At 40.6% G+C, this 20,775-nt stretch overlaps 2 protein-coding genes across 3 annotated transcripts; one reads left to right on the top strand and one right to left on the bottom strand.

The window, feature by feature from the left end:
• Positions 1–2,549: 2,549 nt before the first annotated feature.
• dok1b (docking protein 1b) lies at positions 2,550–12,977 on the bottom strand. 2 transcript variants are annotated; one of them, XM_035519735.1, is made up of 5 exons: positions 12,685–12,977; positions 7,592–7,885; positions 6,933–7,023; positions 5,126–5,298; positions 2,550–4,446 (listed from the first exon to the last, which is right to left on the bottom strand). In XM_035519735.1, exons 1-5 carry the CDS (start codon positions 12,760–12,762, stop codon positions 3,259–3,261), a joined length of 1,824 nt encoding a protein of 607 aa, XP_035375628.1. In that variant the 5' UTR covers positions 12,763–12,977; the 3' UTR covers positions 2,550–3,258. The 2 variants fall into 2 exon arrangements, with proteins under 2 accessions (XP_035375628.1, XP_026856460.1); XM_027000659.2 differs by lacking the exon at positions 12,685–12,977 and adding an exon at positions 12,111–12,670.
• Positions 12,978–14,181: 1,204 nt separating this feature from the next.
• Positions 14,182–17,181, top strand: nagk (N-acetylglucosamine kinase). The gene is made up of 10 exons (XM_027000552.2): positions 14,182–14,220; positions 14,493–14,577; positions 14,667–14,765; positions 14,932–15,073; positions 15,241–15,351; positions 15,440–15,552; positions 15,648–15,735; positions 15,830–15,927; positions 16,034–16,112; positions 16,342–17,181. The coding sequence occupies exons 1-10, from the start codon at positions 14,192–14,194 to the stop codon at positions 16,533–16,535; spliced, it is 1,038 nt and encodes a 345-aa protein (XP_026856353.1). The 5' UTR covers positions 14,182–14,191; the 3' UTR covers positions 16,536–17,181.
• The last annotated feature ends 3,594 nt before the right edge of the window (positions 17,182–20,775 follow it).

Raw genomic sequence — 20,775 nt, 5'->3', positions numbered from 1 at the left:
TGAAATGTCCTATCGGTAAAACTCATGTATAAGACTATATATGAAATATCAGACCACATATACTCATCAGCCATTTTGTTAGGTACACCTCTTCAACTGCTCATTATTGCAAATATCAGCCAATCATATGGCAGCAACTCTGTGCATTTAGGCATGTAGGCATGGTCAAGATGACCTGCTGAAGTTCAAGTTGGAGCATCAGAATGGGGAAGAAAGATGATTTAAGTGACTTTGAACATGGCATAATTGTTGGTGCTAGATGGGTTGGTCTATTTCAGAAACTGCTGATCTACTGCACAACCATCTCTAAGGTATACAGAGAATGATCTGATAAAGAGAAAATATCCAGTGAGAGGCGGTTATCTGGGCAAAAATGCCTTGTTGATGCCATAGAGCAGAGGAGAATTGCCAGACTCGTTCACGCTGATAGAAAGGCAACAGTAACTCAAATAACCACTCATTACAACCAAGGTAGGCAGAACAGCATATCTGAACACAAAACACGTCATACCTTGAAGCAGATGGACTAAAGTAGCAGAAGACTAAGCAGAGATGTTACTATTTTCCCTAAAAAAAGCTTTGGAGGCCTTCTGTGTCATGATCATCATTCCATATAGCTATTCATCATACAGTATAAACACATTAATAAATGGATCATACACATCTGACTTCTGACAATTTGAATAATAAAATGTATCCAAAAACAGGCAGTTTAAATTGGCAAAACAAATGCATATAGTAACATATATTTAAGGTAACAGATGTACTTCTGCCCTGCTATTCAGAGAGTAACAACACAGTTCTGTTTTCCCTACAGTCATCCAAGCATAGAGAGGAGGGTGGAACAAAAACAGAAACAGAACATTCTAGAAAAGGGGAAGTTAAATGAGATGAGAAATAAATCCCAAGTGCAAACCTTTTTATAGGCTGCAAATAGCCAAAACTGAAACCACCAATTAGATTAATTTGAAATAGTTATTTCTCAGCTGCCTTGACTTCAGTCGAGATGTCAGATGTTCCTCTCATTTTCTGAATTTGTTTGTTTGTTTGTTTGAACTGCATACTTAAATACAAAAACCCAACAAAACCAATTGAATTATATCAGCAAAAACATGCACAATCATCAATTAGATGTAATCAGTCTCTTACTTGCTAAGATATAGTTATTGAGCAAGATTTGCTGGTGAAATGGATATTTGAGAGATGAATAATTAATTTAGAGCTGTGACATCTTCCTACTATCTATTGCAAACAGTCTGATTTGAACTGAATCAGTTCTCTGGCTCTGAAAGACCAGGGCTGATGCTAACTTGAACAGTACATGAAAACATATGGTTTAAAGGTCTAGGAATTAAAGCTTTCGAAATGGTCCAACGTTGTTAGAACAGCCACACTCTGGCTAGCTCCTTACTCTGCTTTCCAAGCAAGTTAATGAATTTGAACAGAGGGATGGGGTACTGGGACTTGGAGAGGAATGTTAAAAACAATGGTAAAAAATGAAAGTGGCAAAACAAGTATTCACAGGATACACACTTGCAGTTTATCAGCTTCAGCATATTCAAAAGGCAAATATCAAGGTTCATCCATAGTTTATAACCAGTGAAATGTCAGTCTTATTTAAAATAATATTCAATAGTCATCATAGTCAACAGTGTAAAGGTCAGGAAGTTGGAAAGGTGTTGTCTGATGAAAAGGCAAAATACTTCCTCATTACAATGAAGCTACACTGCTGTATATTTGAATTAACTGAAGGAATAGCATCTAAAAAGGCAACTGCAGAACACGAAAGTTTCAACAAGTTGCAGATGATCACCTCACAAAGGGTTATTAGGGTGTCAAAGACTATAATAAACCTATAACCTATAAAAATATACAGGGGAAGCAACAAAATGGATATGCATATTTTTAAGTGAGTGCAGGCTAAAACCAGGGGAGTTGTTTGGATCCCTCCACAAAGACATTGAGCCAAAATCTTTTTGTAGTCTTTTGCCAAGAAAATAAAATGGTGAAGGACACACCACTGCCTGCTTTTTGTCTGCTTTTGAGTTTAAGAAAACTGCAGATTGAAAAAGTGATCAGATTCTGGAAGGTCAAGAGGATGGAAGAAAAGAAAATCCTTCAGACAGTGGATGGAAAGACCAAAGAAGAAGGAGAATGATGAGAAAAGAGTAAAGGGGTGAATGAGAGAAAACAGTGCATGGAACAGCCTGTACCTTCAAACTGAGCCAGGCCAACGTGGATTAATTTAGTCAGCATTCAGCCACGCTTGAAGTAAGGCCCCATTTTATGCAGCTGGTTAATATTCACTCGGCATCAGGCAGTGTTTTATCTGTTTTGGCAGTCCTCAACAGTCATTTGTGGCAGCAGAGTAAAGGAGTAAATAGGCGACAATAAGAGAGAGGAAAAGAGCATTCAGGGTGATTTCATGCCCTGCTCGCCGAATTGCAAGATAAACAACAAAACTAGACGTAAGAAGCTCAGATTTTTCTGGAAGTTGAAAAAGATAGCTTCAAAAAAAAAATTAAAAATTCAAAAGGCAAAACTTTTGATTTGTTTTTCCTATGCATCATTTTATTATTGTTATAATCATAATTACCATCATATAACCAACAGCACAGCTGTTTTGGCCTACTCCTACCCACACATAGCAGTGGATTAGTAAATTGCTACATTTATAATCTCCATATAAAAACAATGTAAATGTGTGCAATGATTGCCCATATAATTATGAACATTTTCTATCCAGGTTGAATTGTCAGACATTGTAAAACAAACTCCTTTCTCTTTCAATTTTGATTTCTGACATTTAAAGGCTTTATAGTTCCTAAAACACAAGTCACAGACTCATAATGATTCACATAGAAGGAGAAACTGATAAAACAAGTGCAAATTTATGATATATTTTACTCAAGACATCCCAAACACACAAGTAATGCGTTCTGGAAGTCACATTTATTTCCTGCAAAACATGCAGTTCTATTGTCCTTCGTAGTGGAAAAAAACCTTCCTGTGCCATTAATCATGAACCACAGCACATCATCTATGATGCCAGATATAGTTGACATGAAACTGTACCCTTTTGCTTGCTCACTTACATTTTTTTCAGTCACTCAAGTAATCTTCTACTTGCCAACATGAAAGGCTTTCCAAACATACTGCAGAATATGTATGCTCACCTGACTACTGAAACTACGTTCATATGTCAAAGATGAGCCACCACAATGCATTTGGGCCATTAGACGACGTGTAGGATTAGGATTAGATGTCACCCAAGTTATCGTATATAATATCTGGGGTTTGCATAGCAGGGTGCCAAGCATTGGCTGGGGGCTTGCCCCTAGACACTTTACTATAAACCTCTACCTGCTTCCCTACTTTTCCTCCACCACTTCCTCCATTTCCAATCCCTTCTCCACCATTATAGTTAGTGGTGCTGCTATTGTTGTTGTTCAGGTTAGCTCCAGCTTTACCTTGGGGCAGTGGAGGAGGGTCTTTCCTAGGAGGTACTCCCTTAACTGGTTTAGGGGCTGTGAGGGGCTTTGGACCTTTAGGTCTGCCCACAGCTGGGGGTGGAAGTGTTTTGTTAAAGGAAGGAATGCTATAGTCATCTGTATTGGCATTGTAAAGCATCTCATGACTCTGAGGTTCTTCAAGTCCCCTGGTTCTCCAGGGATGAGTCTCGAGTCGTGCCTCATCATATAGTGAGATGACAGGCTGACCTGGGGGAGGACCTGCTCTTCCTTCAGGCTCATCGTAGATATGCTCCGCTGGGGTTCCTTCTGCAAGACGCTTGCTCCATCCATCAAGTCCCAATAGTCCTGTTCTTGGAATCAAGTCAAGGGTGACTCGGTCATAGATGTCTGCATAGAAAGGCTCAGGCTTGTTGCCTTGTTGTCGGATGCTCCCCTCATCCCCGGGTGGACGCAGCCGTGGGCTGGGTGTTGGTGTGGGTTTGATGCTGTCTACAGGGTCAGAATAAAGACATTCCCCAAGATTAGGTGGCAGACGAACTGAATCAGCAGGCTCAGAGTACAGATTCACTTGTTCCTCTGGTGAAGTTCCACTTTTTGGTCCACGAGGCATTGGGGACCGGGGTGGTGTTTTCACAATAGGAGCCGGTGGCTCTGGCAAGCTCCGCCCCTTCAAATTCTTGCCTTCACCTTCCCTTCGACCGATGACACCATCTGCAGACCCTGGCTTACTGCCACCGGAGTCTCCATCTGGCTCTCGGCTGCTTCCCTCAGAGATAGCAGCACGAATCTGCTGCAGAGTGGGGCAGTCGCCATCAAACGAGGGGCAACTCTGGTGTCTGTCCTCAGCCTGGGCCTTCTGCTCACGGATGGCACCCTCCACAATCTGGAAGATCTCGTTCCCCTGCTTCGTCTCAAAAGTAAAATTCCCTGGGCCAGAATCGCAACGTCGTCCAGCCTCAAATGAGAACATCACCTGTACAAAGCATCGTCATGAGAGCAATGACAATGTGGCATGAAGATTATGAGGTTCAAGGGCCTTTTTTAACCTATAATATCCATTTTCTGATATCATTTTCGACTGTCTGGTACTGAACTAAGCATCAAAGTATTTCCTGTGAGCATATATCCAGGTGATTTGATCAGGAACATATTTTTAAATAAGACGACATGCACATGCATTTTATTCAGATTCTTCATCGAGATCATAAGCTTGATGCTTCAGCAGTCACTTGCTACCTTATCCCTGACTCCTGCCCACTCTGGAGGGAGAGAGGAAGACCAGCTTCCTGTACCAAACCAATTTCTATGGTAACCACAGGAAGCAGAGTTGGAAACAACTATGGCCTTAAGTTCCTGCTTAAAGTGTAAGTTTGCTGTCACCAACAATACAATGTGAGAATGACCATCAGATTATTTTAGGCAGACACTGTGTGTGTGTGTGTGTGTGTGTGTGTGTGTGTGTGTGTGTGTTATCACATATCATAAAGTGTTGGCATCGGTCATTTGAAAAATTATGTAAAGACAGTGTGAAAACGAAGAAAGCAGTGTAAGAGATAATCTAATGTAGCTTGTCATCTTTGGTTCACAAAATAAATCTACATTTTCACATATATTGCTGAAGATGGTAAAATTTATGGTGGAATTGTACTCACTCGATCTCTGCCATAGCGACGTAAGAGTTTGTATGGCCACACTAGTAAGTTCCTTTTAGTCTTAGGCTCCTTCAGTATCAGACTCTCTCTGTCTGCTTTAAGCCAGTAATTGCCCAACAGACCACAACGTTCAGATGCTTCTGTTCTTTGGACACTCACCCAGAATTCATTCACTGTAAAGTACAAGACAGAGGCAGTACATTAGAGAACATACAGGTTAGATATTCTGATATTACATTTAAGAGGCCTCAAATCCTTGATAGTTATTCATATAGGAGTAACAACAAGTACAAGATGTAATTTGTAAAACAACACATTCTACCTAACAAAATTAATTCAATATAAATAAATAAAAATAACAGAAATTAGGAAAAAGAGCAGTTTTGGTAGTTCATACGTGAAGTTTGATAAAGTGAGAATTTCAGTTAACTTCAACACAGAGGTTAAGTCTTCACATTTCACATTCGAATGCTCACAGGATGTTGACCAATACCGAGGCCTTTTGGTTTGACCAACAAGCCACAGTATGTTCCATGTACAACAAGGATGTTAATTTGATAGTTTGGCCAATGGGATGGTCCACCACACAGGGCGCTTGCTAAGATTATCAGGACCTGCTGATAGTCACAATTCTTTCAGTTTTCACTTTAGAGAACCTCATAAAATCTTCCCAGGCCAGTGAAAAAATAAATGTTAAACCAGCAATTAATGCAGCCACAGTGAGATGGTGTTACTTTAAAAACAGGACCCTGAACTGGAAGACTGGGAGGGAGGATATGGGTAGTTGTGTCAAGACTGCATAGTCACAAGCCTCTTAATGTTAGTGCCCACTCACAGACACACATCTCTCTGAGGAAGTCACCGGTGAGCTTATGAAAAACAGAAGTATTCATGACCTCCATTTCCCTAGAAATAATCCATCTGAAAATTCAGAGCAAGAGAGAGAGAGAGAGACTGCTGCATTCACTTTTCAGAAATACAACTATCAATCTACTTTTGTCTCTCTCTCTTTCTCCGTCAGCCATTTGAATGCAATGAAAGGCCATCCTGAAGGAGGGAGAAAAGGGCTAAATGCCTGAGATTCTGTACTACTCTCCAAGTTCCATTTGTTTTGCTTACTAACATTTTTCCCTTAGTTACCTTTAACCACCTTAATAGCAGGAATGGTATGCAACTAAGCATGTCTGTGTATGTTTGTGTATGTATGTATAAGCATATCTGTCACAGTGAGGAAGCAGTTCTTCTCTCTATATTGTCAAGTGTAAACACATTAACAGCCACATTTTTCCAGGGCTGTGTGCCTAACATGTGACTAGGGGAAGTACCGTTCTGACTCCAAAATCTAGAGTACACTGTGTGAAGCCAGTTTTGCCTTTTCACTTGCATGGTTATGATTAAGGTACAGGTAATAGATGGCTGATCTCTGTCAGAATATTTCCATACAAAGCCAAAACAAGTGCCTCTGCTACAACCAAAACATAACAGGAAATGATGTCACAAAGCCCCCTTGTTTGGAGCTTGGGTCATAAAAGGCCTCTCTCTGTCTAGCAATGAGGACCAACTCAGATCTTTTATGGTTAAGGGCTATAATAAATGCAACAGAGAAAAATCAACCTTCTACATGCTAAAGTGAATAAAGCAAATGTGCATTATGTAACACCACACTACTGCCAATACATAAAGGCTCACAGAGATCATGGTAATCTTCAACAGATTTGTTGTTGTGCCCTTTCCATTAGTTTGTTGAAAACTTGAAGAGGAGAATAATCTTACATTGTGACATGCATTCTCTCTGACTTTCTATTACCTTCCTCTCTGGAATAATAGATGAGGTTCTCAGCCATCTGAAGCTCTTGCTGTCCATTCGAGTCAGTACTATTGAGAGCACCGCTCCTTCCCTGAGAGTCGGCGAGAAGAAAGAGAAAGGAAGTGTGGGAGAAAGGGAGGGATAGAGAGACAGAGAAAGGGAAAGAAAAGAATGTGATGCTGAGTATACAATGAAAGCAGCTGCTGGTCTAACTTCAATAAAAGCTGAAAGTCTCTTTGTAAATTCCCATTATGTACTGACCACTCCCAAGTTCATTTAGTAAGCAAACACATATTTAAAAAAATGAAGAGCATTATAATACTTAGAATGATGGTTATTAAATTATTTAATTTCATAAAATAGATACCAAAATTATCCACATTCTTAATAAAATGAAAATTATTTATTAGATACAAGTAATAGAAATTTACATTCACTATTACAGATATCACAATTTAGTTGTTGTTGTTGCTGTTATTGTTGTTTTGACTTAGATAAAACAAACATCATCATTATCTCTCCATGCTGACAGGTCATGAAAAAAAATGTATTTAGTAACCTCTGAAGTCCTTCACAGTGTTATTTTGATGTCACTAACATGTAGGCCTTGTGAGTGTGACATAACTAATCTCTTCTCAGCCCAAGTTACAATGTCTCACCTGAAAGGCAATCTCACACATCTTCTCCACCCACTCAGTGGTGACGTGCTTTTCGGCTGCAAACACATGTGTCTTGTCATTGGTCTCCACGCAGAAGGCGGCCATGTTGTCTTTGGGGCAGGTTTCGGTCAGGGCGGGGAGGATGCTGATGCACTCTGACAAGCGGATGATCTTTTTGTCCAGTTTTTTAGTGCTGGGCTTCTCGGTGCCTCCACCGCTGCAGTCGAAGAACTCCAGGCGTGCAATGCCATTCTGACTCGCTGGATACAACACAAACCAGTTCTTCTTCCATTTCTAAAAACAGATTTGGAAGATAAAGAGATGGTGGTACTCTAGAATTATTTGATAAAGCTTAGCTTGAAACAAGATGAGAAAGCTTAGAAGGTCTCCCAGGGCCTTAGCTATGTTCAATGTAGATACTCTAAATACTCCTGAGTATGAAGAATGGGAATACAATTTAAAAACAATACATTAAAACAATAAACACTTAGTGCAGAGTCAGTGTAAACATCAGAATCAAGTTCTAATGTAAAATGTACAAAACGTACTGTAATGTTATACATAAAGACAATTCATATAGACAGGCCACCGTTTGGCCTGGAGAAAGAGAGTGTTATTAGAACATCCAGACGTCTGGCTGCCTCACCAGGCCACGTTTTACCAGTACGCACTTCCTGTGACTTCATTTCTGCTATTCCAGTACAACATTAAGTCACTGTTCTGGAATTCTGAGAGTCCCAATGCCACAGAAAGTATCCCATTGAATGACAGCACTGAACACTCAGAAACAAACTACACATGGACGTCACCAGTAAAGAGAGCAGAGCATGGGAAGATTTTAGAAAAGAGCTAGAGGTAAAGCCATCCTGCTCAAACTGGACAGTCAAACAGGAAAAAAAATGTCTGCAAAAATCCTGTCAGCAAATGTTAAAATGTTGACCCTCCTAATGAAATGAATGAAAGGAAATTAAGAGTGATGCAACTCCATCATTAAACACAAATGTGGGCTACGTATACATCTGTTAATATGGCAAAAAGGAAATGTGTGGGATTACCCAGTGTTCTTTGCTTCCTCCAACACACTGCAGGTGTACAGTATGAATGTTCCATCTGAAAAACTAATTTGAGAGTCTGTTCCCAAAAGCCCCACGGTGTTTATGTTCAAAGTGATGCTCTACACTACAGTATGTGCTATAAAATTCTGGCTGCAAAGACCTTCTTGGGAAACTAGATGTGAGGCTAATACATAAGTAAAATTTAAAATCTGCTCTGAGCTTTTGCACAAACACAATTGTGTGGGCCCATTACTAACCCGAACATATGAAGTACAATGTACAATACAGTCCAGTACAAAGGCACAAAAACCTGCTTAAAGACTTAAACAAAACCTAAAACATTAGTCTAACCAACACATATTATTCCAAATACTATAATTAACATTGACTATAGATTCATGTAACCACAGTAACCAACTCCATATAAGGTAAGTCTGTTTGAGAAATATATTACACAGGATGGAACTTATGTAAATAAGTAAAAAGAGAATGACTTCCTCAAATCTGCATCCCTGTTTTATCAGACGTGCTGGTATGACACACACACACACACACACACACACACACACACACACACACACACACTTTCCCCCCCACATACTTTAGACTGTTCACTCAGAGTTTAAGCCTGCAAAGAGCATGCATAATAATAACCGTAAAATAAATAAGTAGACAATTGATGGATAAATAATAATAAAAGCATAAAATACATCCCATCATAAACACACCTTTTGTAACAATCCAAAACAAGAAAATATCTATATCAAATTTACATTGAATTTACATTTAAACACCTGTAGTAAGTGTACATAACACATGCACTGCATCATGGATGTTTTTTAACCGACTTAATCCATCGATGTTTTCTCGGATTAATGTGTAGCTACATTAGACAGTGTTATGATGAGTACTAAAGGCTCCTCTTTGACAGTGATGTCCACTACTTCATTAACATTTTCATATATGAAACATTAACCAACCACCAAAGAAAGATATTACCATGGCATTACCATGTTGTGTGTCTACACAACAATATTAAGTCCCAAAAGTGAAGGGGGTTTAGTCCTTGCCAAGGTGCTGCTTTCTGATAAAATATGAACAATCTTTAATAGGAACTATTTTCAATGTTTTCAATCATGTTAACGGAAAATGACTGTTAAAATGATTCTAAACATGTTGGTTTCCAAATGTAAACAGGCATATGTGTATGGTTTGAATCAAAACAAATAAGAAATTGAAAAGAATAGTAAAATATACTTTTAAAAAACATTTCCAAGCTCATCAACAAACATTCGGAGATTCCTCAATTAATGTTTTATATTTAGCGCATAAGTCTCATAGTTGTAGGTGCCTTGGTGTGTGTTCAGAGCTGCGTGTGACTAAAATATAGACAGTACTACTCAAGTGGAAATATAGCACATTCTGTTATAGCACAGCTTGGTGTCAGTTCTTCACCTCAGCGTATTAAATGTGTGTCAGTGTGTGTGTTATGCATTAGACTGTGAACATGCCTGTGCATATAAAAACAAAGTAAAACATGTTATGGTAATGGGACATGGTCAGAGTCTGCAAACAGTGAAGGGGTCACAGACACACACACAATCCTGAATGCAAGGTAATGTCTCTAGTAAAACCTTTTTAATCAAAGAAAATAATGAAATGGCACAACTTTGTGACTGCAGTACACTCCTGCCCCATTTGACAGTACCTTCAAATCCATTATGCTCTGCGCTGCCATAGTTGAGATTCTTACTATCTAAGTAGAAGACACAGAGCCTAAGTCATTATCCCGCATGACTCCACATTACACATATATGAATCTCAAGTGAAGAAACAGTTTGTCATGTCTTCATGCTTCTCTCATATAAACCCACACAGACATGGGCTGTGTTAAAGGTTAAAGGGCTATCTAAAGGTTAAAAGTCAAATGTCAAAGGCAATTTCCATTTGCACCCCAGCCAAGATTAAATGAAAAACACCTTTAAAAAAACAATAGTCCATCAATTTTAAGTCATTCTGAAGACCAAGAAGTTTATGTACTATAATTATACACTATATTGTTGAGTACTGTTGAGATATATCATAAGGACACAGTAAAACACTACCAAAACACATACCTCCAAAAATCCTACCCAAACCCTCTCACATTCTGAAATATTAATAACAATAAAAATAGCAACACAAAACATGAGGACTCAGTTGTTTACATTTTCACACACAAGTTAGCAATGTCAACTTCCTCATCTCTAAATGTCTATGCATACAAACATACTTCTGGGTCACCTTAGATCTGGTAGCAGCATATATTGGGAGAAGAGATTTCATCTCAGTACTGCCTGGCTAGATACTCATGTTCAAATGTAACAGCATTAACCAAGTGAGGTTTCTTGGTTAAATACAAGTCTTTGTACTTTACCATTGTAAGTTCACCTTTTTTTTCCCTGACAATAGGGAGTATTTTCTCAGTGATACTGCCTGAGCTTGCTCTTTGTTTTGTATCAGCACCTGTAAATGAGTTGGCCTTACTGGCCACTAGGCTCCTGGTTCCACTGGCTGCTCTCCACAACAGTGGAGGGGGGGTACCGATTATTACTTTAGGATGCAGCCATATTAAAGTTTGCTCATACCTTTGCTAAACCAAACAGGGAGAGCGGTTTCACAAGGTCCCATTAAGGAAGCTAAGCAAATACTTCTAAGCAGGGTAGACTGACCTTACTACACCCCTCTAGAGTCTCTGGCTACAATGTAAGAAGCAAGATTCTATTTCAAAAGTGATAAGTAACATGATTAGTTTCAATAAAACAATGATAAAAACACAAGTTTGAAATGGTTCATCTTGTACTGGATTTAAGGGTGTGTTTTTTTTTACTCTTGTGGTTAGGCCCTCTATAAAAACATGCTGCCACATTTTCCATCACATGTAACGTTTTGTGTAAAAGAGAGTGTAAATAGCAGCATGATGAAAAAACAAACAAACACGTGTTTCTACGGAATACAGTCTATGGACTAGTTCTATAACTTAATAAATATCAGTGAGTAAACAACTCGTGAACGCTGTGTCCAGTTGTAGACATTTCTGTAGAAGTATTGCAGTGTGTGTGCACACAAGGTGTCTAACTGGGATATTCATTCATGATCAACTCCTGTCACATGAAAGAGAAGAAGAGAGCTAAACCCAATTCGTTTATGCTCAGTCCCTTTAAAGCATTTCATTATCAACAAGAACTCGCTCGAACATTTGTTAGACAGACCATCCATCCATTCTTTTAAATATTTTTAGAAAGAGTGGAATTGCACAGAAAAAAAACAAATAAACATCATATAATGGTAACCTATCACTTGCTCGTTTGCTGTGGTAGACAGCTAATTTCAGTGTTGATATTATGAGCTACCAAAATAACGCTACAATACTGTATTTTACAATACTGTACTGTGAGGCGTGAAGCTACAACAAACCATCTTACCTTTCCAAACTTCTGGTGCTGGACATAAAGTTGTCCCTCTTTGACATGAGTGTCCATTTTAATTGCTCTTCCTTTACAGTAAACAGAATTTGTCAACAAGCAAATCTCTTTCTCAGCCTACGTACTGCACAAACTTCCGCTCGCCAGTTCTCACAAGTTCATCGCAGGGACTTCTTTTAAACCGTATTAAAAAGTAAATGACTGCCCGGTCCACTCAGAAGCAGACGCTGCTAGCTCACCGCCGACATTCAACGCCTAAAAGTCCTCCGTGCTGCGCGCGGCAGGGTCCGCGCCTCGCGTTCGCCTCTCCCTCGCGATTGAGGAAGCGCAAGAGCAGGGAGCATGTATCATGAGGTTACCCTGCTAATCCCCCACCCGCTTCTGACTTTTTTTCTTTCTGTACTTCAATTCACCTAATGCTTCGCTTTAAAAAAAAACCCAACAACAACAATAACAACTGGCGTCTGGTGTGTGCACTCAAATGGTCAAAAAGTAAACTGATGTATATGCCTGTGCAAAATCTAATGATAGCTGCAACGGAATCGGATAGGTTTCGTCCTTTCTGGAGACTTACTGTGATCAGTGTACGTATTGTAGGACATTGTTTAATCTTGGTATTTTTCAAAACATGTTGTCTTACGGCAAATACCATCTACGAACAGTCAGATTAATGCACCTCACTAGAAGATTGTTAGCAGAATGTTGAATAACAGCAAAAAAATAAAAAATAAGCGGGGCCTATTATACAGTCCCTCTCCCTTAATACTCAAAACTGAGATTACAAGAATTCATATAATGCATGATCAACCTCATCCGGGGGGGTTGGAAAAAAATACCACATTGCATAATTACAATTCTGAGATCTTAAGATTCCCCCTCTCTCTCTCTCTCTCTCTCTCTCTCTCTCTCTGTCTCTCTCTCTCTCTCTCTCTCTCTCTCTCTGTGTGTGTGTGTGTGTGTGTGTGTGTGTGTGTGTGTGGTTTTGAATGTGCATACTGAAAGACGTGTAGTATTATGCTGACGGAGAAAGATTCTCCATTTATGAAAGACAGTGGGTTTGGTAGTTCAGGCCCAGAGTGGGTGGTAGGGAACCATCACGTTAAGCCTTTAGAAGTTCCTGCAGTGCTACCTTGAAACTAATTGAAGCAAAAGTCCTCAGGTAGGGGAATAAAAAAACTTCCCCGAGGCCACAAAGTCCTTTCTCCTAAAACGTATCTCACTATAATGTTTTAGCCACAGTAAGTTCCATCAGTGTGAACTAAACCCGTCAATGGTTATGGGCAAAATACTTTAAAATCAAATGTAACACTTCGCTATTATCGCTATAATGATTAAAACCCTCAATAACTATACTAACAAAATATTAACAATCATATTTTTTGAGATTTTTTAAACCTATACTAAGGAAGACACTGATCCTTTGTAGATTTTTTACGTTTAGTGTTAAGGCAATAACATATCTTCATTCACTAGCTCTGGTGACGGTGGGCCAACTAACGTCAACCTCTTGTTGAACTGAAAGATGCATACCGCCATCTGCTGGACCTTTTGGACATTATCTTAAAAAGACCTTCTCACAGAATGATTATCAAAAACAAACAAACAAATTTTCTTTTGTGTCTTGCATCTGTATGGAATACAAGGTGGAGGTCTTTGTGGTAATGTAAAAAATCCTTGGGGTGGTAACTCAGTTTTCCATTCTAATCTTACACGGGTCTCCTCGCCGGGATTCTGTTAAGATTATTAGCCAGCAGACGGCTGTATAAAGATGGATGATTGGAGTGCACTGGTTTCTGTTGCATCGTTGACTTGGGGGCGACGTCTTTTTTGAAGACCTATTTAATTTTCATCTGCGATGTGCAAGAAACTTAAAAAGTTACGTTAATGCGTGTAGATACATTTATTTGGCTGTAATAGTGGTAAACACTGAAAGGACCATAAAGTTGAATTTATGAACTTTGATGTAGTCAAGCAATATTGCAAAGTCTGCGTTTATTATCGCACAGCCTTGAGCTGATTGGTTGAAACCTATTTAATCGCCTCACTGCCCTGTCACGTGACAGACACAGGAAGCGGTAGACATGAGTGCGGTTTACGGGGGTGTAGAAGGGTGAGTTTTGTAAAAGAAAAAAAAAAAAGTTCTTCACGGCTTTTGAATTTTGTGTGAATTAACGTATAGTGAAAAATAGTAGGATAGTATGTCTTTCATTTATACGTTGGCTAAAGTGAGTGTCCGTAATATTTGTACGTGACTATAAGGAAAACAGTGAATCTCGGCTAACTCGCTAGCTAGGCTAGCTCGCTAGGATTTATTATAGGCTGTACACGAGTAGTTTCTGGTATCGTCGTATAGTTAGCTAATGATTTGGCCTTAACTCGTAGGGGTGGCACTCACTCCAAAGCCTTGCTGGTGTCCGCTACAGGGGAGATCCTCGCAGAGACCGATGGCCCCTGCACCAACCACTGGGTGAGAACATGAAGCCTGCTGGATAGTGTTTGTTAGTGTGACTGTGTTTCAAAGTTTCGGCAAATTTCTTACTCTGTTCTGTTGTGTAGTTGGTTGGCGTTGAGAAATGTATCGAGGTAATTAACGATATGATCAAGAAAGCAAAGATCAGTGCAGGTTTGGACCCGGATACACCTATTCATTCACTGGTGAGTCTGCTCTGGACACTATATGTACTTGGCCAAAGCATCACTAGTTGTCTACTTATGGTATTTTAGTAAATACCGTGTACCTCTACTGAACCAATAGACTGACTAGCGGTCTTGATTTGGGAATGAGTCTTGCGCTACGTCGTGTACATGTGTCGGTTCCTAGGGCATGTCGCTGAGTGGCGGGGAGCAGAAGGCTGCTATTCAGATGCTGATTGATAAGATGGCGGAAAAGTTCCCCGAACTAAGCCAGAGTTATTACGTTTCCACAGACGCGATCGGCGCAATGGCAACCGCCAGTGACCATGGTAGTGTACGAGTTAGAAGTGCTGACATTTAAACGCAGAAGCAGTACATCGCAATTTGTTTTGCACACACGTTAGGAGAAGCAGTGAACTTTTTTTCCTCAAAAATAGAGGACCATCACAAAGTGACCTGGCAAGATGAGGAACGTATAGCTCTTCCGTCTCTTCAGGTGGTGTGGTGGTGATATCAGGCACTGGCTCTAACTGTAAGCTGGTGAATCCTGATGGCACTCAGGTGGGCTGTGGGGGATGGGGTCACATGATGGGAGATGAAGGGTCAGGTAACCATCACTACTGCACCTTCTCATAGTATCATCATTGTCTGCAGAAGTTTCCTAATTCTTTCCCAAATTCTTGCACATGTTCTAGCATTTTGGATTGCTCATCTGGCTGTAAAAACAGTGTTTGATGCCAAAGATAATCTAGTGAGACCTGCCTATGATATCACCCATGTCATAAAGGCCATGGAAGACTACTTCCAGGTTTGTGATTGATTGGCTTGAGCTGTTTTAGTTGGTGTGCCTCAAGTTGTTATTTATATTAAAATGTCTTTGTTTCTATTTACACTCACCTCAAGGTGTCAGATCTGATGGGTATGCTCCCACATCTGTACAGAAATTTCCAGAAATCACACTTTGCTGGGTTCTGTAGAAAACTTGCTGAAGGTACTATAAGGAGGGCGATGAGCAGAATTTAGTTTAATATTATATTGCTTAGTAACATGTTACTGCTGTCTGCATATGCATCTTTCTGATTTAGGAGCCACTGCAGGTGATGCCCTCTGTCGGTATGTGTTTACCCAGGCTGGTAAAGTTCTGGCACAACATGTTGTAGCAGTGCTGCCCACAGCACAACAGGTCAGAGCTGATGCCCACTTGGGTCACAGAGAAAACGTTGTGTACATGAGCTTGCCACCTGCTCCTACCCCGACTCAGTCCTCCTGTGTCATTGTCTGTGGTCCAGGAGCTGTTCTCAGGTTACTTGGGGTTGCCTATCCTGTGTGTTGGATCTGTATGGGGGAGCTGGGAGCTGATGAAGGATGGTGAGTTGTCCAAAAAAACTCACAAATTTCACATAACAGCACTGGCTACTTCATCTTTTTTATTTGTGACAATTTTTTTGCACTTTGGCTACAGCACCAAACAAGGGGCTTAACTAAACTGTCGAGTGCAACCACAGAAGAGAGACAGGCTTTTGAAAGTCAGATATTTGGAGGTCACCTCCAGGTTAACAGAATATAGTGGCATATTTGTGGTTTCTTTGTTGTGCAGGTTTCACGCAGGTTCTGTCTGAAGTAAACAGGTCTGAGTACAGCCACTTCAAGAAGTATAGCCTTCTCACCTTACGCCAGTCGTCTGCGTTAGGTGGTGCCAAGCTAGGGGCCCAGAATGCAGGTGCCACCCTCCAACTGGACTACCTCACTACTGCCAGTGTGTTCTTCAGCCACGCATTTCCCGAGTCATGATCAGGACAAAGGCAGACCAACTCAGGTTGTGAATCAGAAATGGTGACACAGTTTCAAGGCACTGGCAATAGCGCTTCCTGTTTTGGTAATAAATCTCTGGCAAAACGGCAGTTTAGTAAAAATAAAACTCATTCACTTCCCCTAACCATTTCCAGTCGGGAAAATCTCTGTTGTCAACATGTATAGTTGTTGGTCTTAAATGATAAAAAAAGATGTTGTTTCTCCAGATTATGCTATTCAGATAGTAGCTGGTCGTACCCCCCCCCCCCCCCAAAAAAAAAAAAAAACCTGAATTCTCCCCTGCCAATATATTATTGAGCCTGTACACCAAGTAGAATGAGTTAGCTTTAGGACCATAGGATATGTAGTTTGTGATCTGCCTGTTCACAGTGCATTGACTGGCTTGATTTGATAAATCAGAAATCAGTAAGAATGTGTATTTTCTGAATAGAAAATTAGGTCTCTATGTTTCCTACACACTAGTTGTCAAAATACACCTTTAAAAAATTTTTTTTTTTATGTGGAATCTGAATGCATGCTTTATAAAAAATAATAATATAAAAATACATTTAATAAACCTTTATGTAATATGATGTATTGTGGTGCAGTTGAAGTATACAGTAGTACAGTAAACACCAGATAAACATTCTGAACTCATGGTCTCTTAGAATATATCAAGCTGTTCTGAATTAGAATGCTATAATGGACCTTCCGCCAGCACTCTCTGCAGGCATGCGTACCTAATCCCCACCGTCGGCCCTAAGTATCCACACCTGTACCCACCCGGTCCCCTGAAGTAAGCAGACTTAAGGAAAGGGGTATTATTTACACAGCGCCAGCAAGGCTGCAGGTCTTCCATGCACCACAGCTGGAGCACATGCAGGGAGACAAACCAAACCCTGCCCTCTAGTTATCAGGCACGCCTGGCTAGACCTAGTGGTAAATAATAAATGTGTTCTGTTGGTACCAGGTCTTTGCTGATAACACTTGCCTATCCCTGCTTGGGCAGAGCCAGAATCAGGGCTTATTAAAGCATGTTGTGAAGTCTGAGTGAAAACTGAGCAAGTCTCTGTCCTGCCCACTATAAAACAGCAAGTATTACCACAGCAATCAGTTGTGCACATGGGAGGAAAATAACTTGTTGTATTCATGTTTATATGTAATAATATCTATCAGTTATGTTCCATTTCATAGCTGACGAGAAATTGGGGATCTAAGCCCCATCTACAACTGTAACAGCTTTGCATATTCTGATATTCTAACTAAGGAACATAAACCAGTCAGTGTTTTAACTGAAAGGTTTAAAAACAAAAACACAACACGAGCCAGTTCTGCTGGCCTCAAAACTGACATACAGGCCTACCTGCAATCACCAGCTCTATGTAGCCCTTATTTACTAATGGAATTAAGTCTGATTGGAGTGTTTTTGAAAACTTTTTAATATAACAAAAAACTCAAGGCAAATGTTGGTCACTCACACTAAATTAATGCAGCCAGTTTATTATGGTTTACCACTGCTGTAAAATATCCCAGCACCAGAATAAGAGTTTATGGCCCAAAAGGTATTACATCTAGTAATGTCTCAACACACTTTGACCTGTATTGTTCTTTACGTTAAATGTATTTTACCTCAAAATATGGAAAGTGTCACTTAGGCGAGGATAATAAAGTTGTCAGAATGGGGTTGGCTGTGAACATCCCTCTTACCTGCAGGTTCTGCCTGTAGCCTTCTCCAGTGCTGGGCTTCCTGATACTCTGTCTGTGCCATGGCAGTTATATCTGATATCACACCCCACCCCACTGGCCACCCAACCACTAAAGCTGTAGTCCATACACTTAGCCCTGCAGTAAACCAGCATACCTGCTCCATGTGCTCTCAGATGGACGACTGACAACGCGCAGGCAAGGTTCTGCAGGTACTGCCACAAGCGAGTGTGTATGGCTCCTCCACGATTGGCCAGGCAAGAACCACTGGGTGGCTCGCATTATGTACACACAAGTAGAAATGTGAACAAAAGCAGATCAGTCTTACTGGTGTTCATCTCTGTGCTGAACTAGTATACAACGACACAGTGCAGACTTGGTGTAGCTGTACTTAGAGCTGTCCTCCACCACGCTGTTCATCTTAGAAGAGTCCTGGGTTTTTCCCCACTCGGAGCGTTACATGTATAACATTAGCACCATGCCCATAGTGCAAGTAGATGCAACACACTAACACAGTGCATTAACGATATGGACCCCTTCCCCTTTGATTATGACTAGAAGCTCCAGCGCTTATTCAGTTAATGAAAGCCAAGGGAAAAAAAAAAAAAGTAGCAGCACTTAATTAAAAAAAAAAAAAAAAAGAAAGCAAAAAACAGCAGCAGTGCTGATTTTGGATTAGCCCCGTTGTACATAGTAAGTAGAGCACTTCTGACACCTTGGCTCAGTCCCTTGGTTCAATGTAAAACATGATGCATGCTACAGGAAAGAAAAAAAAAAGTCACGTGATGACGGCAAAGCTCCCACCACTAGAGGGCACGGAGCTAAGCAGGTGCAATTACTCCTTTCATTAGCTCGCAGTCGTTCTTTAGCACCATGACCTGCACACAACTGCCTTCTCACACTGAAAGGTCTTCTCAGCTGACCGATTAATATTAATCTATTCTTCGTGTATTATGTACATGGCCCTGACGCCTGGTGTCATTAATGATTATTAAACTTTTCTTAACATTATATGAACACAGAAAGGTCCATCCATCATAGTTTCCGTCTTAGAGCAGGACAAGGATCTCTATTCTAGCAGTGCGGGTGGTGACCAGACCACTCTCCCCTGCCTGGAAAAGCCTACCAGACGTCCCGTTCCCCCTCAGGGCTGTGATCCTTCAACAGCCTCATCTTCCTCTACCTCAGTGGTTCCTAAACCTCCCAACCTTTCCCTCCGCCAGTCTGTCCTGCAATCTGACCACAAACACTCACCCCAGCATGTTCTTAAGCCCCACTTCCAATCCTGTCCGCGCACGCTGCCGCAAGGAAGCAGGACCAGAGGTCATAAGCGTCAAGGAAACCATGCAGGTTGTCAAGAAAACCATGGCAGACAGCAACAGGCTTCCATACACTGGTAGCGGTGAAGGTAAGTTTCAAGTCAACATTAACAGAACAGCTGCCCCATTTTATTTTATCCCATCTGACTACTCAAGGCCCTGAAGCTACAGTCAGAAAACAGCTCTCAGTGTGGGCTATGCTCTTTAGCTAAAGTCATATTTCCAGCACACCTTTAGATGATCAGTAAATCTCATTTTGGAAGTAAAAGGTTGAGGAGCAGATGAGTCACTATTTGTTATAGTATCTCTGGAGAGTCATGTCTCACTTTTTAGACAATATTTGGGCATGCAGGCAATTGTGGAAGCATTGTTCTGCAATTCCCATTCAGTGTTGGACAACATTCTTTCCCTTAAGAATGCCACTAAATTATGAAAAAAAGTAAGTTAAAGGAATATCTTGACCACAAAAGAAATGAATTTGCATGATTTTCTGTTTCCTTCTGGTGTGCTTATTAAGCCAAGTCCAACAGAGCTATGCTGATAATCTTCCAACATTCCTAGAAAATGAAACCATCCAACAATTAGCCTGAGGTACATTGCGTGCCAAAATGATCACTACTATTCCCTCAAAATGCACTGTTTGGTAGAATGCATGTTCCATTGATTTAGTGCAATTCAAAGGAGGTAAAGTGAACTCAAAACCTGCCTTGGGTGCATTTGCCGGTTTGAAAATTCATAGTAGGTCTGGGACACCTTTGTAAAATTCATGCTAAACTGAACAAAATGAGCTCTAGTCTTTGCTTTTTTTGCCACATGGTACAAGTTTCTCATCTAACCTACCGGGTCAGAATCAACGATGAACTCAGTGTCAGAACGGATGTAATGTATGCATGAATAAGAGCCAGAAAATCCAGCCAACTGCCGGAGACAGAAATGCACACTTCCCTTGAGAAGATCAGGAAGCAACGGCGCAGACAGATGAACTGACGGTTCACAGGAGTGCAGACGTAATTTGGTATTGTTCGGACTTTGTTAATCTATGGCCTTGCAGGAAGTGGTATGGTGTGCCAGGAGTAGGGCAATGGGAAGAAGGGCATCTTCTACGAGGACTTCCTGCAGGACCTCTGTCGCTCACCTACCCTAGAACGTGTACTCAGCCTCAAATGCTCTCTCCCACGGAAGTAGTGAGAATATATTCCCATCCTGCAGCAGCTGGA

Source organism: Electrophorus electricus, chromosome 19 (genome assembly GCF_013358815.1).
Source record: "Electrophorus electricus isolate fEleEle1 chromosome 19, fEleEle1.pri, whole genome shotgun sequence".
Lineage (NCBI taxonomy): Eukaryota > Metazoa > Chordata > Actinopteri > Gymnotiformes > Gymnotidae > Electrophorus > Electrophorus electricus.
Note: the sequence above shows the minus strand (reverse complement) of the source record. Positions and strands in the feature narration are given on the sequence as shown.